This window comes from Ahaetulla prasina, chromosome 17, assembly GCF_028640845.1.
Source record: "Ahaetulla prasina isolate Xishuangbanna chromosome 17, ASM2864084v1, whole genome shotgun sequence".
NCBI classification, from domain to species: Eukaryota; Metazoa; Chordata; class Lepidosauria; order Squamata; family Colubridae; genus Ahaetulla; species Ahaetulla prasina.
Window position 1 is genome coordinate 9973057 of NC_080555.1, and position 24928 is coordinate 9997984.

General features: G+C 48.9%; 1 protein-coding gene across 7 annotated transcripts in view; it reads right to left on the reverse strand.

The window, feature by feature from the left end:
- Positions 1-24928, reverse strand: part of ARHGEF2 (Rho/Rac guanine nucleotide exchange factor 2) — a 186120-nt gene that overhangs the window by 48938 nt on the left and 112254 nt on the right. For all 7 annotated transcript variants that reach the window (XM_058159844.1, XM_058159843.1, XM_058159841.1 and 4 more), the window contains one exon: positions 15305-15455. In XM_058159844.1, coding sequence (XP_058015827.1) covers positions 15305-15455 — 151 coding nt within the window. The remainder of the gene's footprint in view (positions 1-15304; positions 15456-24928) is intronic.

The following is a 24928-nucleotide window of genomic DNA, read 5'->3' on the forward strand; positions in this document are numbered from 1 at the left end:
TGGAAGGCTGAGTCAACCTTGGGCCTGGTGGGACTCGAGCCTGCAGTAATTGCAGGCTGCTGTGTTTTAATAACAGGCTATCTTACAGCCTGAGCCACCACGGCCCTTGCTCGTAAGCTGCCCAAAGTCACCTTATTGGGGAGATAAGGTGGCATATACACTGAACAACAGCAATAGCAATAGCATTTTAGACTGATATACCGCTTCACAGCGCTTTGCAGTCGTGTTTCTAAGCAGTTTACAGAGTCAGAATATTTGCCCCCCAACAATCTGGGTCCTCATTTTACCCGCCTCGGAAGGACGGAAGGCTGAGTCAACCTTGATTTGGTCAAGATCGAACTCCTGACTGTGGGCAGAGTCAGCCTGCAATGCTGCATTCTAACCAGAAGGGAGGAAGGAAGGGAGACGGGAAGGGAGGAAGGGAGGAAGGGAAGATAGCAATAGCACTTAGACCTATATACCACTTCTTTGTGTTTCTAAGCAATTTACAGAGTCAGCCTATTGCCCCCAACAATCTGGGTCCTCATTTTACCAACCTTGGAAGGATGGAAGGCTGAGTCAACCTTGAGCCAAACAGAATCAAACTCCTGGCAGTTGGCAGACTTAACTTGCAATACTGCATCCTAACCCCTGCACCACCATGAATAGAATAGAATAGAATAGAATAGAATAGAATAGAATAGAATAGAATAGAATAGAATAGAATAGAATAGAATAGAATTCTTTATTGGCCAAGTGTGATTGGACACATAAGGAATTTGTCTCTGGTGCATAAGCTCTCAGTGTACATACAAACAAAAATGTGATAGGTCATATCCTAGATCATAGTTGAGCCAGCAGTGTGCAGCAGCTGCCAAAAAGGCTAGCACAGTTCTAGGCAGCATAAACAGAGAGATAGAATCAAGATCACGTGAAGTGTTAATACCACTTTATAATGCCTTGGTAAGGCCACACTTGGAATATTGCATTCAGTTTTGGTAGCCACGATGTAAAAAAGATGTTGAGACTCTAGAAAGAGTGCAGAGAAGAGCAACAAAGATGATTAGGGGACTGGAGGCTAAAACATAGGATGAACAGTTGCAGGAACTGGGTAGGTCTAGTTTAATAAAAAGAAGGACTAGGAGTGAATATCTCAGGGGCTGCCCCAAAGAAGAGGGAGTCAAGCTATTCTCCAAAGCACCTGAGGGCAGGACAAGAAGCAACCGATGGAAACTAATCAAGGAGAAAAGCAACCTAGAACTAAGAAGAAATTTCCTGACAGTGAGAACATTTTTTTTTAATTTGCATTTATATCCCGCCCTTCTCCGAAGACTCAGGGCTGCTTACACTACAACAACAATAAATCAGTGGAACAACTTGCCTCCAAAAGTTGTGAATCAGAGATGGATTTCAGCAGGTTCTGACCAGTTCTGGAGAACTGGTAGCAGAAATTTTGAGTAGTTCAGAGAACCGGTGGTAAAAATTCTGACTGGCCCCGCCCCCCATCTATTCCCTGCCTCCCAAGTCGCAGCTGATCAGGAGGAAATGGGGATTTTGCAGTATCCTTCTCCTGCCACGCCCACCAAGCCACGCCCACCAAGCCACGCCACACCCACCAAACCACCCACAGAACCGGTAGTAAAAAATATTGAAACCCACCACTGTTGTGAACGCTCCAACATGGGAAGTTTTTAAGAAGATGCTGGATAACCATTTGTCTGAAGTGGTGTAGGATTTCCTGCCTAAGCAGGGGGGTTGGACTAGAAGACCTCTAAGGTCCTTTCCAACTCTGTTATTCTATTCTATTCTATTCTATTCTGTTCTGTTCTGTTCTGTTCTGTTCTGTTCTGTTCTATTCTTACAATCAGTAATCATAAAATACACAACAAGTGATTCATCATAGATACCAATAGGAGAAGGTAGTAGGAAAGATAAGATGATGGGAAGGCTAATAACAACGCAGCCCTACTACATGGGTAAACATCTTTAGCCCTAAGACAGAGCTGTGGGAATTAAATGTTCAACAAAGTGATGGGGGGTGTGTGGATGGAGAGAAACTATGTTTGTGTCTAATTGCTTTGGCATGCAATGCCCTACAGCAGTATCCAGAGGGGAGAAGTTGAAACAGTTTATGTCCAGGATGTGAGGAGGGTCTGTAAATATTTTCTCAGACACGAGAGGAATTGTGCTGCTGACCCAGTTCTCACAACGTACATAAGCTGCCCTTCCCCGCCTCGTCCTGCCCCATCCTAGCTTGGCTGCATTAACGCAGGGCGGGGAGGGGGGCCGGAATGGGGGCTGGCGGGAGGAGAGTGGCCTAGTTGCCCAAAGGCCAGGGCATTGGAGCACTTCAAAGGCAACAATAGCCAAGATGAAAAATAGCACTTCGCCCTAGCGGTAGCACTTACTATATATCCCGCTTCAATTGGGTCCTCAATTACCCACCTTGGAAGGGTGGAAGGCTGAGTCAACCTTGACTTGGTCAGGATCAAACTCCTGACTGTGGGCAGAGGAAGGAAGGAAGGAAGAAAGGGAGGGAGGGAGGGAGGGAAGAAGGAAGGAGGGAGGGAGGAAAGAAGGAAGGAGGGAGGAAGGGAGAAAAGGAAGGAAGGAAGGAAAGAAAGAGGGAGGGAGGAAGAAAGAAAGAAAGGAGGGAAAATAGGAAGGAAGGAAGTAAAATGGGAGGGAGGGAGAATAGGAAGGAAGGAAGGAGGGAGGGAGAATAGGAAGGAAGGTAGGAAGGAAGGAGAGAGGGAGAATCGGAAGGAAGGAAGGAAGGAAAGAAGGAAGGAAAGAAAGAGGGATGGAGGGAGGAAGGCGAGAGAATAGGAAGGAAGGAGGGAGGGAGGGAGGGAGAATAAGAAGGGAGGAAAAAGGGAGAGGGTGAATCGGAAGGAAGGAAGGAAGGGCACTTAGACTTATATACCACTTTACAGCCTTCTCTAAGTGGTTTACACAGTCAGCCTATCACCCCCAACAATCTGGGTCCTCGTTTTACCAACCTCAGAAGGATGGAAAGCTGAGTCAACCTTGATTTGGTCAGGATCGAACTCCTGACTGTGTGCAGAGTTAGCCTGCGGTACTGCATTCTAACCAGAAGGAAGAAAGGAAGAAAGGGAGGAAGGAAGGAAAATAGCAATAGGACTTAGACTTATCTGCCGTTTCACAGACCTCTCTAAGCAAACTGACAAACAGCATTGATAAAAGCAGCTGAGACCCAAAAACTCCAGGCGGATCAGCCTCTTGTCCCCCAACAACCTGGGTCCTCATTTTCCCGACCTCGGAAGGACGGAAGGCTGAGTCAACCTTGAGCCGGTCAGGAACAAACTCCTGGCAGTGAGGAGTGAGTTAGCCTGCTACACAAGAACTCACCGCGGCCAACTCATGGGCCAACACGCCGCAGGACAAAGATTGACTCAGCCTTCCGTCCTTCCCAGGTCGGTAAAATGAGGACTCAGATTTTTTTGGGTGGGTGGGTGGGCAAGAGGCTGACTCTGTCAATCGCTTAAGAGACCCCTGCGAAGCGGGATATAAGCCTAAGAGTGATGGCTGTGGCTAATAAACAGCACGGTCCTTTCAGAAAGATATCGCTTATTTTCATGGGACTTTTTAGTTGGGAGTTTTCAAGCTTGCTGGCTACAGGATCTATTTTGCAGCCACAGAGGCTTCCTCCCCAAGGCCGCAGAACTCCAGCCAAGAAACGGACGCAGATAAGGGCCCAGGAGACAATGATACCATTCAGCCAGACAAGGATGCCCCTGCCTGGCTGCCAAGGCCCCCCCCTGCCCCCCCCGGACACAAAGGCAACTTTGCCTTCCCCCCACCCACCCACAAGCCGGACTCCGCGATTAAACAAGGAGAAATCAGCCAAATTTGGCTTGAGCCCAATGGTGAAATAGCAAGCAAGGCACTGACACAGCGGCACAGCTCTTGCAAGCCTCCCATCTATACCCAGTCCTGCACTTTTCAGGGGTGGGCGTCAAAAATTTTAGCCAGGGGTTCTCTGCCTGGTTGCTGGGTGGGCGTGGCCACGGTGGGCGTGGTCTAGTCAGCCTCCTACACCATGGTGGGGGGGAGCTTTTTGCCCTCCCCGGGCTCTGGAGGCTTTCTTTGAGCCCCCGGGGGGGCGAAAACGGCCTCCCCAGGCTCTGGAGGCCCTCCGAAGGCAACTGTGTCAAGAAAAGTCGTTCAAATGGGGCAAAGCTCCCTTAACCAATGTCTCACTTAGTAACACCAATCCGGGGCTCAACTGTGGTCGTAAGCCGAGGACTACCTCTTGGAAAAGCGACGAGCCAGGAAGACTCTTTCTTTCTAAACTAACTTGTGATGGATGGCGATGGGGTCCTTCCGAGGTGGCTAACATCCACAGGACAGAGGTGCAGCATCTGGGCTTGCTGACCAAACAAGGGCCTTGGCCAAGGGTGGGCTTCAAAAATTTTAGCCAGGGGTTCTCTGCCCGGTTGCTGGGTAGGCGTGGCCGTGGTGGGCGTGGCCTAGTCGGCCTCCTTAGTGTTTTTGCCCTCCCTAGGCTCTGGAGGTTTTCCTCGAGCCTCCGGAAGGGTGAAAACAGCTTCCCCAGCCTCCGGAGGCTGAAAATGGGCCCGTTTCCGGCCTTCCCGAACTTCCGGTAGGCCCATTTTTCACCCTCCCAGAGCCTCTGGACGCGCCCTGCTCTTACCTGCATCCAAAACGGGCTGTGTGGGGACTCCTGGGAGGGCAGGGTGGGGCGGTGTGGTAAGGGCCAGCCAGGAGTGGGATTTGGGGGATTCTCCGAACTGCACAGAATCTTAGCCTGAGGTTCTCCCGAACCCCCAGCAGCCCCACCCCTGGATATTTCTCTTAGAAAAATGTGCCATATTGAGCCTTGACTGGCGCATAACACACACACACACAGATACAGATAGTCCTCGACCTACGACCACAATTGAGCCCCAAACTTCTGTTGCTAAACAAGACGCTTGTTAAGTGAGGGTTATTTTTTGCCCCATTTTACGCCTTCTCGCGCCACCGTCGCTCAGCGAATCGTTGCAGCTGATAAGTCAGCAACCCGGTTGGTTAAGTGAATCAGGCTACCCCATGGACTTTGCTTGCCAGAAGGTCGCAAAAAGGGGACCGTCATAAACATGAGTCGGTTCCCGAGCATCTGAATTTTGTACACGTGACCGTGGGAAAACTGCCAATGGTCGTTAAGTGTGAAAAAACGGTCCTAAGTCACTTTTTTCAGGGACGTTTTTAACTTTGAACGGTCACTAAATGAACTTAGTGAAATGGTCACTAAATGAACTAAGCCACTAAATGGCTTAGGACCTGGGTACTTACGGGACCGCCTGCTGCTACCACATGCCTCCCACCGACCCGTACGCTCCCATAGAGAGGGACTTCTCAGGGTGCCGTCCGCCAAACAATGCCGGCTGGCGGCCCCCAGGGGAAGGGTCTTCTCTGTGGGGGCGCCCACACTCTGGAACGAGCTTCCCCCTGGTTTACGTCAAATACCTGACCTTCGGACATTCCGTCGCGAACTGAAGACACATCTCTTTATCCGCGCGGGGCTGGCTTAAATTAGATTTAATGTGAAATTTTATCAATTTTTAAATGGGGTTTTTAGTATGGAAATTTTTAATTTTAGGCTAATTTAAATAAGTTTTTTAAATGGTATTTTAATCTGTATATTGTATTGTTTTATCTTGCCTGAGTCCTTCGGGAGAAGGGCGGTATAAAAATCAAATAAATAAATAAATAAATAAATAAACTGTTGCAAGTCAAAGGCTACCTGTACACCTTTTGGGCCAAAATATGAAAGGAAGGAGAGCCGTCTACAACAATATCCCACGAGCATCTTTGGAATACGGTATACTATCCCTCGCCATTGATTTTAATTTTAACACAGTTCAAACGTGAAAAAGGAAAACTGAGCATTGCCTCCACTATCCACAACCAGGGTGAAGCAGGGTTAATTTGCTGTGTGCGCTGCAGCTCTGTGGGCAAGTATTTAAAATTAAACGCTTTGCAAAACGAAAGTTAATTTTGAATCCATTTCTTTAAAAAAAAAATGTGTTAAATAATACGCTACGTCTGAATTAACACGTGGAGGTGGGCCTCAGCCTGCTGGTCTTCCAGCTGTTAAGTTTCTGTTCTTTTTAAGCCCCAAACTTTCCTGGGTTTGCAGACCGGCAAGGAGGGGAGAAGGGATGTTTGATGCGAGCAGCCGGCAAGCGTGTGTGTGTAGCTCCACGCGCATGCTTGCCGGCCGCTTGCATGGAACATGTGTGCCCGTCGCTTGTGCAAATGGAGTGGGGTCGTTTGCGCTCACCCGCTGCTTGTGTGAGGATGTGCGTACATACTCCCCCACCACTTCAAGGGCCCAGTTCTGAATGGCTCATGGACCAGGGGTTGGGGAGCCCTGTACTAAAGGTCAAGGTTCCCCTCGCACATATGTACTAGTCGTTCCCGACTCTAGGGGGCAGTGCTCATCTCCGTTTCAAAGCCGAAGAGCCAGCGCTGTCCAAAGACGGTCTCCTTGGTCATGTGGCCGGCATGACTCAATGCCAAAGGCGCACGGAACGCTCTTCCCTTCCCACCAAAGGTGGTCCCTGTTTTTCTACTTGCATTTTTTACCTGCTTTCGAACTGCTAGGTTGCCAGAAGCTGGGACAAGGAACGGGAGCTCACCCTGTTACGCAGCACTCGAACTGCTGAACTGCTGACCTTTCGATTGACAAGCTCAGCGTCTTAGCCACTGAGCCACCGCCCACCTTTAATCCCTTGCTTAATCTCTGAGCACCTTTGCCACCGGGCACCTCAACCCTAAATTACTCCCTGGAGATCCATCCATCCTTCCCAAATCCCGTCCACCTCGATTTATAACAAATCTCAACAGTGCTATCTTGCTTAGCAAGAAGCTGTTGCCATGTTGTTTGCAGCTCACACAGAATGGGCAGCCTTCGCACACCGAGTTTGGGATCGGGATACACCCACACAGCTTCTCACACTCTTTCTCCCACTTGCAGAGCTGAGACCAGGCACTGGAAGAGGCTTGAGGGGCTCACGGTTGGCATGGAAGAGGCGCTAATTTCAGCACAGAAAAGGCCCAAAGAAGAAAAATAAATGAGGACAAGGAACAAGAATGCCTATGAATCACCGATTCTTACTGATATTTATCACATTTATGCCCTTCGTTCTGAGTACGCTGTACAAAGGGAAGGCTTAGCAAAGGGCCCTGGAGATAGGCTGGAGAGAGAGAAGGAGAGAGAAAAGGAGAGAGAGAGAGAGAGAAAGAGAGGGAGAGAAGGGGATACAGAGAAGGAGAGAGAGAGAGAGAGAAGGAGAAATAAGAAAGAAAGAGGAGAGAGAGAGAGAGAAAGGAGAAAAAGAGAGGAGAGAGAGAAGGAGAGAGAGAAGGGGAAATGAGAAAGAAAGAGAAAGGAGAAAGAATGACTGAGAGACAGGGAAAAAGGAGAAAAGAGGAAAGAGACAGAAGGAGAGAGAAAGGAGAGAGAGAGGGAGAAAGGAGAAAAGAGAGGAGAGAGAGAAGGGGAAATGAGAAAGAGAGAGAGAGGAGAGAGAGGAAAAAAGGAGAAAAAGAGAGAGAGAAGGGGAAATGAGAAAGAAAGAGAAAGGAGAGAGAATGACTGAGAGACAGGGAAAAAGGAGAAAAGAGGAAAGAGACAGAAGGAGAGAGAAAGGAGAGAGAGAGGGAGAAAGGAGAAAAGAGAGAGAGAAGGGAAATGAGAAAGAGAGAGAGAGGAGAGTGAGGAGAGAGGAAAAAAGGAGAAAAAGAGAGGAGAGAGACAGAAGGAAAGAGAGAAGGAGAGAGAGAAGGGAATATGAGAAAGAAAGAGGGAAGGAGAAATAAGAAAGAGAGAGAGAGAAGGCGGGAGAGGGGAGAGAGAGAGGGAGAAAGGAGAAAAAGAGAGGAGAGAGACAGAAGGAAAGAGAGAGGGGGTGGGAGAGGGAGCTCCCAAATCATTCAAGGCATTGCAGGACCAGCCGGAGATTTGAACCCGCATCTCCCTGGTCACACACAGCCCAACAGCTTTACTGTGACCCCAGATGGGAACAAGCCTCTCAGTGGGACGTGCGAAGAAGACGCTGGGCCTTGTCCCTGGAGGCACTTATCTCCCTCAACCTCTTGATCTGCTGGAGGGGGGCCCAGTCGCCAAGCCCCTGAATTTAGATCCCGTGACCCTGGTGGGGGGGATGCTGCAAAGTTCGTACGTGTGGGGAGGGGGGGAAAAAAGGTCCCTCCCAAGTCACTTGTTTCAGCGCCGTTGTTAACTTTGAACGGTCGCTAAACGAATTTTAAGTCGAGGGCTACCTGGGATCACATTTTAGAGAGCAAAAAAGCCAAACTTTTTGCTGGAGGAAGTAGCCTGGCACCAAAAAAAAAACCCCGGGTTTCTCCAGAGCTTAAAAACAACACACACAAAAAACCTGGAAAATCCTTTTTAACCGGAGCCAAGGAGAAGGCATCTGAAATTAGTTTTTCAGCTTGTCCAGGCATCGGCACTGCAGACATGGCCCTGTAGGCAGCAGCCAAAAAAAAGGCTAATACAATCCTTGGTTGTATAGTATACACAAAGGCACAGAATCAAAGCGCGTGAAGTATTAGCACCGCTTTATAAAGCCCTTAGTAAGGCCACACCTGGAATGCATCCTCCAGTTTTGGTCCCCGCATTACAAAAAAAAAAAAGAGGTTGAGACTTTGGAAAAAGTGCAGAGAAGAGCAGCTAAAATGATTAAAGGCCTGGAGATTAAAACATACAATGAATGGTTGCAGGATTTGGGGTTGGCCAGTCTAGAGAAAAGAAGGACTGGGGGGGACATGATAGCGGTATTCCGGTATTTGAGGGGCTGCCACAAAGAAGAGGGGGGGTCAATTTATTTTCCAAAGCACCAGAAGGCAAAACAAAGACACAACGGATGGAAACTCATCAAGGAGAGAAGCAGCCTGGAACTAAGGAGAAACCGCCTAACAGCGAGGACCATTAACCAGTGGAACTGCTTGCCACCAGAAGATGTGGCTGCTCCATCATCGGAGGTTTTTAAGAAGAGACTGGACAGTCACTTGTCTGAAATCGTATGGGGTTCTCCTGCTTGAGCAGGGGGGCTGGATTGGAAGCCCCGCCAACTCTATTCTGATTGATTGATTGAAAAGTAGAGATCTGCCATCTGTCAGAAATGGAGTAGGCTCTCCTGCTTGGGCGGCCGTCGGGGGGGGGTTGGACTAGATGACCTCTAAGGTCCCTTCCAACTCTGTTATTCTGTTATTATTCTGTTATTCAGATGTAAGAAACAGAAGACCGGCATATGCAGTTCTTGAAAAAAAACATTTGCATTTCCAGCAAAAGTCACCCTGAAATACAGGTATCCCTCCCCTTACAAGCACAATTGAGTCCAAACTTTCTGTTGTTAAGTGAGACATTTCTTCTTCTTCTTCTTCTTTTTTGTATATGTTTTATTTGCTATTTTCCTTTAACAACCAACATCTTTTGTGGACAGTGTATTGACTGGGTCAATATATTTTTGACATAGTGCTAACAATAATAATACAATTAAATCTCCATAATCTTTGTCTTCCAACTTCTAACCTTAAATACGCTCATTGTAATGATAATAGATTCTTTTAGGTATCAATATATATAAAACTATTTTCCCAATTTGTACTTATTCCTCTGCCCCCCCCATTTGTTAGGGTTCTTCTGTTAAGTGAGACATTTCTGGCAAGATCCCAAAATGAGGCAAAACTTAACGAGAGTCTTGCTTAGCAGCATAAATTTTGGACTCACTTGAGGTCATAAGTTAAGGGTTACCTGCAGTCTCCAAGGAAGAAAGCAGTCAACATAAAGCAAAAATACAGTATGTGATCAGGTTTTGTTATCTTGTCTTATTTCTTAACAGCCGATGTTAATCAGAGTTTCCGGCTGCTGAGTTGCTAAAAATGTCCTTTTTTTTGGAGACAGAGGGTAGATGGGGGGAAATAAATGCACTCTTTCATCCCACTTAAACCAGTAGAGGTGAGAGTGGATTTTCTATTCTGCCACCTCTTACTATATTAGACAACGCAGAATTCAACACTAGAGACCTTCAGGTTTCTGGGTTCTATAATCTCCCAGGCTTTGAGATGGACACCTAACATTAGGGGTGGGAGGGTAAGGGCGGGTAATGGGGGTAACCCGTCGGGTAGGGGGCCAGTTCCTGCACATGCTCGCGGCGGTTTTTCTTTATTAGGTCCAGAGGTTATGGGGGGAGAGTGTGTTCCTATTTGTGAGGGTGGTTCTATTGACACGGTAAGTGGGAGAGGCAGGTATGGCGGAAGCGAGGGGTCATATCAAGTTTCGGGAGCGCGTGCTCGATGTTTGAAAGCGATCACGCGCTCCGACCCCTTGGACTTCACCCGTTCCCCGGATGGTCAGGATCCTCAGAGCTTGGGCCTCCGGCTGATGTTGTGCAATGCCCGGTCCGTGGTGAACAAAGCCCCCCTCGTTTGTGACCTTATACAGGGGGGTTCCGCGGACCTTATGGGCATTACGGAGACCTGGTTGGGCACTGAAGGGGGCGTGCCCCTGGTTGAGTTGTGCCCGCCGGGTTTCCATGCATTCCATCAGCCGAGGGCCCAGGGTAGGGGTGGGGGGGTGGCGGTTGTGATTAGAGAGAGTCTAGAGCCGAGGGAGACCACTGTACCTCAGATTGCCGGGTGCGAATCCCTCTTGTGAGATGGGGTCATAGGTGTCAGATGGGTATGCTGATCACGTACCTGGCTCCTTGCTGCGTGACAGCTGCCCTGCCCGAGCTCCTGGAGGTGCTGGCTGGGGTGGCAGTTGAGACCCCAGACTTTTAGTCATGGGGACTTTAACTTGCCATCGTCCGCTCATCGACGGCAGCTCGGGAGTTCATGGCTTCCATGACGGCCTTGGACATGACCCAAGTAGTTGATGGCCCTACTCACATTGGGGTGGCACCCTGGACCTGATTTTTCTCTGGTCAGTGGTTGAGAGATCTGGACTTAAAGGAATTAGTCATTGAACCTTTGTCATGGTCAGATCACTCTCTTCTTCGCCTGGACTTTCTGACCGCCATTCACCACCGCGGGAGGCGGAGCCGATCGTTGGTTCCGTCCCAGGCGCCTGATGGACCGGATGGGTTCCGGACGGAGCTTGGGCCATTTCCTGAGGTCTGGCTCACGGCTCGACTGAGGAACTTGTTGCGGCCTGGGAACAGGCCGCGCGGGGCCTTGGACCGTGTCGTGCCTTTGCGGCCTCTGACCCGGCGCAGGTCCCAACCGCCCTTGGTTCTCCGAGGAGCTGAGAGGATGAAGCGCCGGAGAAGACGCCTGAGAGTCTCTGGAGGTCTAGCCGCTCGAAGCTGATCGACACTAGTGAAGTCCTATACTAGGACTTACCTAGTGGCATTGAGGAAGCGAGGCGTAGCTACGCCTCCTCATTGCATCGGCAGATAACCGCCCAGCCGCCCTGTTTCGGGTGACCCGCCTCCTACACCAGGGGAGCGGGATGACCCGCTGCAGGACGTGCTGAGGAGTTTAACGGTTATCTATACGATAAAATCGCTCAGCTTCGGGATGGTCTGGACCAAGATTGCAGTGATACGGGCGAGATGCGTGAGGGTGGTCTTGGTGACATTGTGTGGGATGAGTTTGACCCTGTGGCTCCGAGGACATGGACAGGTTGTTGGGTAGGTTGAATGCCACCACGTGTTTACTGGACCCGTGCCCCTCTTGGCTGGTGCTGGCCACTCGAGAGGTGACACGAGGCTGGCTCCAGGCGATTCGACTGCTTCTTTGGTGGAGGTGTCTTCCGGCCGCCTTGAAAGAGGCGGTGGTGAGGCCCTCCTTAAGAAGCCTTCCTGGACCCGGCTGTTTTAGGTAATTATCGTCCGGTCTCAACCTTAACCGCGGCGAAGGTTGTAGAAATATGGTGGCATATCAATTTCCCTTGCACCTGGATGAAACTGTCTATCTAGACCCGTTCCAGTCCGGTTTCGGCCCGGTTACAGCACGGAGACGGCTTTGGTCGCGTTGGTGGATGATCTCTGGAGGGCCAGGGACAGGGTTGCTCCTCTGCCCTGGTCCTATTAGACCTCTCAGCGGCTTTCGATACCATCGACCATGGTATCCTGCTGCGCGGTTGGAGGGATTGGGAGTGGGAGGCACCGTTTATCGGTGGTTCTCCTCCTATCTCTCCGACGGTCGCAGTCGATGTTGACAGGGGCAGAGGTCGGCCCGGGCGCCTCACTTGTGGGGTGCCGCAGGGGTCGATCCTCTCGCCTTCTGTTCTTTATCTACATGAAGCCGCTGGGTGAGATCATCAGTGGTTTCGTGTGAAGTACCAGCTGTATGCGGATGACACCCAGCTGTACTTTTCTACACGGACCACCCCAACGGTTATCAAGTGCTGTCCCGGTGCCTGGAGGCCGTCTGGTCTGGATGGGGAGAAATAGGCTCAAGCTCAATCCCTCCAAGACAGAGTGGCTGTGGATGCGGCATCCCGATACAGTCAGCTAAATCGCGGCTGACCATCGGTGGCGAGTCATTGGCCCGATGGAAAGGGTCCGCAACAGGCGTCCTCCTGGATGAGCGGCTGTCTCTAGAAGACCATTTGACGGCCGTCTCCAGGAGGCGTTCTACCAGGTTCGCCTGGTACGCCAGTTGCGCCTTTCTGGACCGGGATGCCCTATGCACGGTCACTCACGCACTCGTGACGTCTCGCCTGGATTACTGCAATGCTCTCTACATGGGGCTCCCCTTGAAGGGCATCCGGAGGCTGCAGTTAGTCAGAATGCGGCTGCGCGGGTGATAGATGGAGCCCTCGTGGCTCCCGTGATAACACCATCCTGCGCAGGCTGCACTGGCTACCTGTGGCTTTCGGGTGCGCTTCAAGGTTTTGGTGACCACCTTTAAAGCGCTCCATGGCATTGGGCCGGGCTACTACGGGACCGCCTACTGCTACCGAATATCTCTCACCGACCCGTGCGCTCTCACAGAGGGTCTCCTCAGGGTGCCGTCAGCGGCAATGTCGTCTGGCGGCACAGGAAGGGCCTTCTCTGTGGGGCCCCACCCTCTGGAATGAACTACCCCCCGGACTTCGTCAGCTCTCGGACCTCCGGACCTTCCGCCGCGGGCTTAAAACGTATTTATTTAATTGTGCAGGGCTGAGCTAGATTTTAAATTATTGGTTTTAAATTGGGTTTTATTTGATATTTTAATTCTAAATTTACGGGCTTTTTAGAATCAGTTTTTTAATTGTTTTATATTGTATTTATATGTCTTTTAATGCCTGTACACCGCCCTGAGTCCTTCGGGAGATAGGGCGGTATATAAATTTGAATAAATAAATAAATAAATAAATAAATAAACATTAGAGCAGTGATGGTGAACCTGTGGCAGGTGTGCCAGAGGTGGCACATAGGAGCCATCCCTATAAGCACGCACATAGTACCCAGCTGCTCTTCTGGTTCCCGGCGTACGCATGTGTGCCGCCCAGCTGGTCTTCGTGGGTGCCAGAGCACAGCTTGAAAAATGGCCAAAAAACAGAGTGTTTCCTGGGCCATTTCCAGGCCATTTTGGGGCTGTTTTCCAGGCCATTTTTTGGGCTGTTTTCAGGCTGTTTTTGACCTGAAAAACAGCCTGAAAACGGCCCGAAAAACAGCCCAAAAATGGCCTGAAAATGGCCCAAAAATGCCCGAAAAACAGGCATGTTTTTCTTTGGATTTCTCTGGCACGCACAAAGACCAGCTGGTCGGCACATATGTGCATGCTGGAAACCCAAAGACCAGCTGGCCAGTGTGTATGCATGTGCCAGCCAGCTGGTCTTTGGGTTTCCGGTGCTGTGGTGCGCGCATATACACGCGTGTTGCAGTTTGGGCACTCAGTACCAAAACGGTTCGCCATCACTGCCCTAATCCATTTCTGACTGATGGCGGTCCAGTCTCTTCTTGAAAGCTTCCAGGGATGAAGCTCCCACAACTTCTGAAGGCAACTTCTGTTCCATGGGTTGATTGTTCTCGCTGTCAGGAAATTCCTCCTTATTTCCAGGTTGAATCTCTCCTTGGTCAGTTTCCATCTATTCTTCCTTGTCTGGCCTTCAGGTGCTTTGGAAAATAAATTGACCCCCTTCCTCCTCTCTGGGGCAGCCCCTCAAACATTGGAACACTTCTATTATTTCTCCCCTGGTCCTTCTCTTCACTAGACCAGCCATGCCCAGTTCCTGCAACCGTTCTTCATATGTCAACCCATGGACGATCCCTACATGCTAGAATTAGTGGCTCTCTCTAGTAGAAGGAGCCGAGCGGAAGAGTCCAGGCCTCGCTTACAAGCAGACGTAACATTCAAAGCACCTCAAATTGCTGTAATGTCTGAGTTTCCCTCCTGAGCAAGAACCTGACCTATAAAGAGAATTCCTCCTTTTACCTCAGCTGTGACGATGCCGCACATCTGAACTGAAATACAGGTAGTCCTCGACTTACAACAGTCCACTTAGTGACCGTTCGAAGTTACCACTGAAAAAAGGTGACATATGACCCATTTTTTCACACTTACGACCTGTTGCAGCATCCCCACGGTCACGTGATCAAAATGAAAGGGCTTGGCAACCGACTCACGTTTATGACGGTTGCAGCACCAATCAGTGGGGAAGCCACAACCGTGTTACCAACTTAACATCTGGAGTGATTCACTTAGTAACGGTGGCAAGAAAATAAAATGGGGCAAATGTCACTTCACTTTTCACTTAACTCACTTCACTTTTCACTTAATTCACTTAATTCACTTAAATTTTCACTTAATTCACTTTTCACTTAATTCACTTTTCACTTAATTCACTTTTCATTTTATTCACTTAAATTTTCACTTAAATTTTCACCTAATTCACTTAATTCATTTTTCACTTAATTCCCTTTTCACTTAATTCACTTAAATTTTCACCTAATTCACTTTTCACTTAATTCCCTTTTCACTTAATTCACTTAAATTTTCACTTAATTCACTTTTCACTTAATTCACTTTTCATTTTATTCACTTAAATTTTTACGTAATTCACTTTTCACTTAATTCACTTTTCATTTAATTCACTTAAATTTTCACTTAATTCACTTCACTTTTCACTTAGCAACAGACATTTTGGGCTCAACTGCGGTTATAAGTCCAGGGCTACCTGTACAAAGATTTTGTGCTACCCTAAGGGAGATTTAAGTGCGGAGGAAGGATTGGGGAAACAATCCCCCCAAGGGTTGAGCACACACTTTCCCTCTGCTGAATCCATTCCAAACTATGGCACATAGACGCCCCGAGTTCCTAAGGAAGAAGCTTTACTCACTTGGACAAATCAGCGCCTCTTTCGCGGTGATGCTCTTGTTACACGCGTAGCACATGGTCATGCCAGAGACCGTAATGGAAGTGAAGAGGTGACCATTGGTGTAGCGGGCGTCCTTGTCTTTGCCCTCCTTCATCCTTTCTTTTTCTTTATTCTGAAAAAAAGAGATGAAGAGGGAAAAAAGGGGGCGTTTGTTATCAGGAAGGAACTGGTGAACAAGATTCTCTTGACCTGAATTGCTGGATTTCTGATTTTTTTCCCGCCACCCCAAAAGCATTCACACATTCTATTCCATCACTTATGTAGGGCAGGGTCACACAGATGAGTGTGTGTTGCATTTAACACCGCAGAGACTGCATAATTTTTTTTAAAAAACCCACACATTTAATTTTGCAGATACCTTTTAAACAGTGGTGGGCCTCAAATTTTTTTACCGCCAGTTCTGTGGGTGTGGCTTGGTGGGCGTGGCAAGGGAAGGATACTGTAAAATCTCCATTCCCTCCCCAATCCAAGGGAAGGATACTGCAAAATCCCCATTTCCTCCCGATCAGCTGGTACTCGGGAGGCAGAGAATAGATGGGGGGTCGGGCCAGTCAGCGTTTTTACTACGGGTTCTCCAAACTACTCAAATTTTCCGCTACCGGTTCTCCAGAACTGGTCAGAACTTGCTGAAACCCACCTCTGCTTTTAATGCAGATACGCCTGGGAAGGGGACACGTAAAACCTTTATCTCTGTGTCAAGTACCAACAGGCCAACATGAAAACATGTCAGGTTCTTTTCTCCTGAAAACTACAATGTCTGAAAGTATTTGAGGTCAGAAATACAGCCACTGGTAGCCACCTTCCTGATCTAGCTCATATCCAAAATTTTCTGCAGCACATTTCTTCTTATCTGTAGACTCACTTGAGAGAAGTGTTACTAACATAAATTTCAATCCAAGGTAATGCTTGCCGTTTCCTGTTTTGCGGAGAACGAATTAACCGCGGAAACTGAAGCTGTACAGTAAAAAGACAGTAAAATGACAAGGGTCTCTGAGATCATCAGCACCAAACCCATTGACCCAAAGCGGGAGACCCTTCCTGCTTCCACATCTACTTATGGAATTTATGGAATTTTCGGGGGGGGGGAACGCCAAAAAGTTTGGCCCACTTCAACCAATGACTCAATCAAGCAAAATGAAAATGCTATTTTTTTTTCAAATATCAAAATGAGATTTTGAAAACAAACGAACAAACAGCTGAATCCCACCTCTTCAGCAGTTCAGGAGAAATGAATTAGGTTTGTAAAAATGTGCTGCTGCGCATTGGATGATTCAAGCAAGCCATTTAAGCTATAAATACTTTAAAAAAAAACGAAAACGCCGAAGCAAACTTTCAGTGGAAATAAGTCGCTTAAAAAAAAAAAATTCAGCCCCAATTCCCTCCTGACTCTGACCTCGCACAGGATGGCCTCTTCTTCACACCCAAAGAGCACAACACCCTACACACCTGCCCCAAACACACCTTTGCCACGGTCCCTCTCGGGTTCTGGCTCAGCCGCTGTCCGTTCCTGCTGCCGCCCCCTGGGCCAGGAGACGGGTGCCCAGGGGGTCTCGAAATCCCAAGGGCCAGTTGCCCCTCGTAAACTCTCGGATAGCTCATCTTAGCCCGAAGGAGAAGGAGGAGGATCCAACTGAATCATCCAAAACCTCCTGTCTGACTTAACACCCTCCCAGAGCAGCAAATAAAACCAAACACACCACAGTTGCGAGTTGGCTTGGAAAGCTCAGATTGAGGAGATGCGACGAGGAGGCGGAGGAAAAAAAAAAAAAACGAAGAGGAGGAGGAGGAGGAGAGAGAGAAAATTAACAAAAAAAAAAAAGGCAACCCAGGCAGTTCATCTTTTCCTGTTACCTCTCCTGCTTCCAATAACCATGACAACCGTGTGCCTGACGGAGAAATTCCACCACGGTCCCTGTCATGCATGCCTCGGCACTCGAACGCACGCAAACTTCAGCCAACCTGCCACCTTCCAGATGTGCTAGCTTGAGAGTCCCAAGCTATCTAGAAGGGGAGAGACTGGGTCAAGGCTCGTAAAAATCCTTGGGTTGGAAAGGACCTTGGAGGTCTTCTAGTCCACCCCCGCCCCCACCGCTCAAGCTCATAGAATCATAGAATTGTAGGGCTGGAAGGAACCTTGAAGGTCTTCTAGTCCATCCCCCACCCCCCCCGTTGAAGTTCATAGAACCTAGAGGTGGAAGGGACCTTGAAGGTCTTCTAGTTCACCCTCCCCATTGCCCAAGTTGATAGAACCATAGAGTTGTAGGGTGAGAAGGAACCTTGGAGGTCTCCTAGTCCAGGAGTCTCCAACCTTGGCAACTTTAAGACTTGTGGACTTCAACTCCCAGAATACCTCAGCCAGCTTTGCTGGCTGAGGAATCTGGGAGTTGAAGTCCAAGTCTTAAAGTTGTCAAGGTTGAGACCTGTTCTAGTCTATCCCCCCCCCCCGAAGTTCATAGAAGCTAGAGGTGGAAGGGACCTTGAAGGTCTTCTAGTTCACCCTCCCCATTGCCCAAGCTCATAGAATCATAGAATCTAAGGTTATAAGGGAGCTTTGAGGTCTTCTAGTCCAACCCTCTGGCCAGGGCAGGAGTCCTTATTACATCCCAAGCAAATGGTTGTCCAATCTTTTCTTGAAAGCCTCCATTAAAGAAAAAGATCCTTTGGCGTCACGTATTGGAAGGAGGATTTTGTTATCAATGTCTCTGACAAAATTTACATTTAGCTATCATCCCCTTTAGGGGACTCGGTGGCTCAGGGGCTAAGACGCTGAGCTTGTCGATCGAAAGGTCGGCAGCTCAGCGGTTCGAATCCCTAGTGCTGTCACGTAACGGGGTGAGCTCCCGTGACTTGTCCCAGCTTCTGCCAACCTAGCAGTTCGAAAGCAGGTAAAAAATGCAAGTAGAAAAATAGGGACCACCTTTGGTGGGAAGGGAACAGCGTTCCGTGCGCCTTTGGCGTTGAGTCATGCCGGTCACATGACCACAGGGACGTCTCCGGACAGCGCTGGCTCTTTGGCTTTGAAGTGGAGATGAGCACCGCCCCCTAGAGTCGGGAACGACTAGCAGGTATGTGCGAGGGGAACCTTTATCGTCCCTTTTGTAGGATTGAGGTACCTGCGTCCTATATACTTGCGAAGTGGGCCTGCGCAGGCCTCCCCCTTTCCGTTTCACAAAATGTGCAGATGGACTCAGCCACCTTGCAAAAGAGTCTAAATTTAACCCGCCGAGCCCTTTTCGGCGCCTTCTTAATTCCACGTTTAGGAAGCGCTTGATTGTCACACCAAGGCGTAAATTGGAAGGCGTTGAGTCACTTGCAGAGGGCTTCACCTCTGGGAATAGAGGGATAATAATCTCTTCTGGAAAAACCTGGGCCAGGTGATTTGTGGTCAGAATCTGCAGAAAGTCCACTTTCTGTGGATGCTGCCGGATCATTGGAGATTTCTCTGACGCCCAGATTTTCCAAATCAACTCAAAAACACAGCCAGGATCGTTTTAAGCCAGTGATGGCTAATTTTTTTGCCATTGTGTGCCAGGAGGCGGGGGGGTCGGAGGGGGTCACGCGCGTGCGTGCCCACACCCATAATTCTATGCACCCTGCCCCCGTGCATGTGTGCGCGCCCCCACTCCCCACCCGCTTTTGGCACACGATGGCCCGGTAGGCCTGTTTTTCTCTCTCACCTGGCTCCAGAGCCTCTCTATGAGTCTGGGGAGGGTGAAAATGGCTTTTCCCACCCATCCCTGGAGGTCCTCCAGAGGCCAGAAACTGCCCGTTTGGATAAAAAATGACCTTTTTGCTGTCCCCAGCCTCCAGAGACTCCTAGAGAGGCTCTGGAGGCTGGGGACAGCAAAAAACGTCATGGCAGCCCAGTCTCTTCTTGAAAGCCTCCAGGGATGAAGCTCCAACAATTTCTGAATAACAGAATAATAATAGAATAACAAGAGTTGGAAGGAACCTTGGAGGTCATCTAGTCCAACCCCCTCCCCCCGCCCAATCATGAGATCCGACACCGTTTCTGACAAATGGCAGTCCAGTCTCTTCCTGAAAGCCTCCAGGGATGAAGCTCCCACAATTTCTGAATAATGGAATAATATAGAATAAGAGAGTTGGAAGGGACCTTGGAAGTCATCTAGTCCAACCCCCCACCCAAGCAGGTGACCCTACACCATTTCTGACAGATGGCAGTCCAGCCTCTTCTTGAAAGCTTCCAGGGATGAAGCTTTCACATCCGCGTTTGGGAAACCCCTAAATCCTAGGTAGAAAATTAATCATGTTAAAACGGTTACGACCACATTAAGTTATGGGCCAGGAATGTGGCTGCAGTCGCCAAAAAAGCCAGTGCAGCTGTAGGCTGCATCAGCAGAGGGATCACATCAAGACAACGAGAAGTGTTAGCACCACTTTATACTATATTGGTCGGACCACAATTGGAATAGTATGTCCAGTTCTGGTCACCATGACACCAAAAAGATGTTGAGACTCCAGAAAGAGTGCAGAGAAGAGCAACCGAGATGACCAAGGCTCTAGATGCTAAAATGCATAATGAATGGTTGCAGGAACTGGATATGGTAATCTAAGAGAAGGACTAGGGGTGACATGATAGCAAGCCTCTGGTGGCTCAGGCTGGTAAGACAGTCTGTTCTTAACACAGCTGCCTGCAATTACTGCAGGTTCAAGTCCCACCAGGCCCAAGGTTGACTCAGCCTTCCATCCTTTATAAGGTAGGTAAAATGAGGACCCAGATTGTTGGGGGCAATAAGTTGACTTTGTATATAATATACAAATGGATGAAGACTATTGCTTGACATAGTGTAAGCCCCCCTGAGTCTTCGGAGAAGGGCGGGATATAAATGCAAAAAAATAAAATAAAAAAATCTTCCAATATTTGAAGGGCTGCCACAGAGAGGAGGAAGGGGGTCAAGCTATTCCCCAAAGCATCCGAAGGCAGGACAAGAAGCAACGGATGAAAACTAAGCAAGGAGAGAGAAACAACCTAGAACTAAGGAGTAATTTCCGGGCTCGCCTTCAGAAGTTGTGGGTGCTCCATCGCTGGAGGCTTTTAAGAAGAGACTGGGAAGCCACTTATCTGACATGGAATAAGTGTCTCCTGCTTGAGCAGGGGGTTGGACTAGAAGACCTCCATGGTCCCTTCCAGCTCTGGCATTCTTTATTCTATTCTTGAACTAATCACATGCGTCGTTTGACAACACGCCTGCTCAGACTCAGCAACGCTTCTTCGAAGGCATTCATAGAATAAGTACATGCGCGTGGCTGATAAGTGTGATCAGGCTGCGGCAGAGACCAACAAACCATCCTGGCGCAAACTTTAGGAGGATGTTGGCTAACCATTTGTCTGAAGTGGTGTAGGGCAGTGATGGCTAACCTTTTTGCCATCGCGTGCCAAAAGCAGGGGGAGTGCAGGGTGTGTGTGTGTCACGCGCGTGCATGCCCACACTCATAATTCAATGTGCCCCGCCTCACTGCACATGGCTTCCACTGTTTTTGGCACACGATGGCACGGTCCGCCCGGAAGGCCTGTTTTTTTGCTGTCCCCAGCCTCCTTCCTAGGAGCCTTCCTAGGAGCCTTCCTAGGAGCCTGGGGAGGGCGAAAACAGCCTTCCCCACCCCCCGGAAGCCCTCCGGAGGCCGGAAATGGCCCATTTGCCAAACTTTTGGTAGGCCCGGAAATTGGCGGAGCTGAGCTTGTGTGCCCACTGATATGGCTTTGTGTGCCACTCCTGGCACACGTGCCGTAGGTTCGGCATCACGGGTGTAGGGTTTCCTGCCTAAGCAGGGGGCTGGACTAGAAGACCTCCGAGATCCCATCCAACTCAGTTATTCTATTCTATTCAGAACACCTGAAATGGACTATTAGATCCTTGGCTTCACAGATGCAGACCGAGAAACCAGCTGGAACAGAGAGAAAGACAAGAGTACAACTTCCTAAGACCCCAAAGTCTAAAAAAAACCCACCCGCACAAACCAAACTGCAGTACGACTGCGAACGGTGCAAATGCCTTTGTTAGAAATGCCCCCCAAATTAAAATATCTCCAAGCCCTGCGATCAGATTAGGACTCGATAAAGTTGAAAAACTGTTACACCAGCCTCCCCTAAGAAAGGAGAAGCAAGAAAACCAGGACTTCCTGTTGCCAAATCTTTGTGCAATAATGGCACTCAAGAGGGCTGATTATTTTTTTGACAAGAGCTGACTTAAGAGTCATGTGTCTCAGCGAATATTGGGGGTGGGGAGGTTTGGGGTGGGGGTGGGGGAGAGAAAAAGAAGTGGTCTTTTCTGCAAGGGATGCTAGCACAGCATTCAGCAAGCACAGCTGTGTCCTTCTGCAGAGCTGGCTGTTTGTCTTCCCTCACCCTCCCTTGCCTAGCAACTGGAGAACTGCAGCCGGCACTTTTCAATTCTCACTGCTTTTGGGAGATATTTCCCATACGAAGAAGAGTTGCAGGAGATTTTGCAAAAGGTGTTTTGCGAAAGTCACCCTCCCTACCCGACTCGACATAGTTTGTCTCACAGGCACAGACGTTCAAAAGGAAGTTCACGTTGTGGCCCGCCAGCCGGATCTGGCGGCAGATTTGGACAGTGAAGAGGTTGGGGAGGAACGTGGACCAGTCCTGGAGTCTGGGGATGGCTCTGAAAGTCATCTTTGCTGGCTGAGGAACTCTGGGAGTTGAAGTCCACAAGTCTTAAAAGAGCCAAGTTTGCAGACCCCTGGACTAGAAGACCTCCCAGGTCCCTTCCAACTCTGGGAGTTGAAGTCCACAAGTCTTAAAAGAGCCAAGTTTGCAGACCCCTGGACTAGAAGACCTCCCAGGTCCCTTCCAACTCTGGGAGTTGAAGTCCACAAGTCTTAAAAGAGCCAAGTTTGCAGACCCCTGGACTAGAAGACCTCCCAGGTCCCTTCCAACCCTGGGAGTTGAAGTCCACAAGTCTTAAAAGAGCCAAGTTTGCAGACCCCTGGACTAGAAGACCTCCAAGGTCCCTTCCAACTCTGGGAGTTGAAGTCCACAAGTCTTAAGAGAGCCAAGTTTGCAGACCCCTGGACTAGAAGACCTCCCAGGTCCCTTCCAACTCTGGGAGTTGAAGTCCACAAGTCTTAAGAGAGCCAAGTTTGCAGACCCCTGGACTAGAAGACCTCCAAGGTCCCTTCCAACTCTAGGAGTTGAAGTCCACAAGTCTTAAGAGAGCCAAGTTTGCAGACCCCTGGACTAGAAAACCTCCCAGGTCCCTTCCAACTCTGGGAGTTGAAGTCCACAAGTCTTAAAAGAGCCAAGTTTGCAGACCCCTGGACTAGAAGACCTCCCAGGTCCCTTCCAACTCTGGGAGTTGAAGTCCACAAGTCTTAAAAGAGCCAAGTTTGCAGACCCCTGGACTAGAAGACCTCCAAGGTCCCTTCCAACTCTGGGAGTTGAAGTCCACAAGTCTTAAAAGAGCCAAGTTTGCAGACCCCTGGACTAGCTCTTTTCCACACATGGCAATCAATCAGAGTAGAGCTGGAAGGGACCTTTGGAGGTCTTCTAGGCCAGCCCCCTGCTCAAGCAGGAGACCCCATACTATTCCAGACAAATTGGAAGCCCCGGGGAACTCTTAGCAGAGAAGTTGTGGGATTCCAGAGTGGGGACAGGAGGTCCTTTCGGTAAGACAAACATGTTATTCTGAAACTGCTGGAGCCCGTCCAGGAGGCAGCTAAGAATTGCAAGGTCAGCCAAGAGAAAAACACCAAAGGGCAGGAGGAGAAACAATGGATGGAAACTCATCCAGGAGAGAAGCAACTTGGAATTGAGGAGGGAGGACAATTAGGCAACGGAACAGCTTGCCACCAGATGTTGTGGGTGCTCCATCACTGGAGGTTTTTAAGAAGAGACTGGACAACCATTTGTCTAAGAAAGTATACGATTTCGTGCCTGAGCAAGGGGTTGGGCTAGAAGACCTCCAAGGTCCCTTTCCAACTCTGGTATTGTATTCTAAGAAATATTTAAGTGACAGATCAGCTATGAGTTAAATCTATCAAAGAAGACCCCAAAAAGAATAGCATAAAAAAAAATCTCTAGCAACTTGGCTAATCTATCATCTTTAAAAAAAAAAGCATATGCAGTTGATCCTCCACTGACGACCACAACTGACCCCAAAATTTATGTTGCTAAGTGAGACATTTCTTAAGTGAGTTTTGCCCCATTTTACAATTTTTCTTGCCGCGTTTGTTCAGCGAACCACTGCCGTTGTTAAGTAAGTCACACGGCTGGTAAGTGAATCTGGTTTCCCCCCATCGACGTTGCTTGTCAGGAGGTCGCAAAAGGGGATCATAATATCACATCCTCACGACTGTCATAAATATGAGCCGGTTGCCAAGCATCCAAACGTAAACGGCAGAGCAACGGTCATAAGTATGAATCAGTTGCCGAACCTCCGATGAAACGATTGTGGGGATGCTGCAACGGTCGTTAAGTGTGAAAAATGGTCCCAAGTCACTTTTTTTCAGTGCCGTTGTAACTCCGAATAGGTCACTAAGTGAACTATTGTAACTGTTGTAGTGATCTACAGACACGCTCCCTATAACAAATTCCTCTAAACTATATTTAGAGCAGGGGTCCCCAACTTTTCAGACCTCAGGGACCACTAAATTCATAATTTTAAATCCCACGGACCATCAATGTGACCTGCCTAATGACCAGCTGGGTGGGTGTGGTCCGTTATTCTATTCTATTCTATTCTATTCTATTCTATTCTATTCTATTCTATTCTATTCTATTCTATTCTATTCTAAATAAAACATCTGGTTTGGCTTTTGGCTTAACAGCAACAGCACTTATATACTGTTCTACAGTGCTTTACAGCCCTCTCTAAGCTGTTTACAGAGTCAGCATTTTGCCCCCAACAATCTGGGTCCTCATTTTACCCAACTCGGAAGGGCGGAAGGATGAGTCGACCTTGAGCCTGGTGAGATTCAAACTGTCAAATTGCAGGCAGCCGGCAGGCAGCAGAAGTAGCTTCAGGACTGCATTCTAACCACTGCACCACCAAGGCTCTTAAGGCAGCGGTTCTCAACCTGTGGGTTGGGACCCCGTTGGGGGTCGAATGAAGATTTGCCAGGGGTCACCTAAGACCATCGGAAATATGGGAGTCGAAGAATCGCGCTCCAATGGTTGACTCCACAAGCCAGCTGCAGGCTCTTCAAATCGCTAGCCGGATTCGGCTTCAGGCGCGATGAATTAAAAAAGAGAGAAATCTTTGCTCTGATGTCTCCCTCTCAAGCCAGCTGCAATCACTCCCCATTGCTAGCCTAATCTGGCTTCAGGCGCCATAAACTTAATAGGGGAGGAGTCTCCACTTTAATGCCTCCGTCCTCAAGACAATCACAAGCAGTTCAGATCGCTAGCCAAGACGGCTTCAGGCGCGATAAGTTCAAAACGAAAATAATTTTACGGTTGGGGTCGCCACATCGTGGGGAATTGTATTAAAGGGGTCGCAGCACTATAAAGGTTCAGAACCACTGTCTTAAGGTGACAGGCTGGTTCATACAACCTGCGCAGACACAGGATGGGCTCCTGCCACGGGCAAACTGACCCCCAACTCT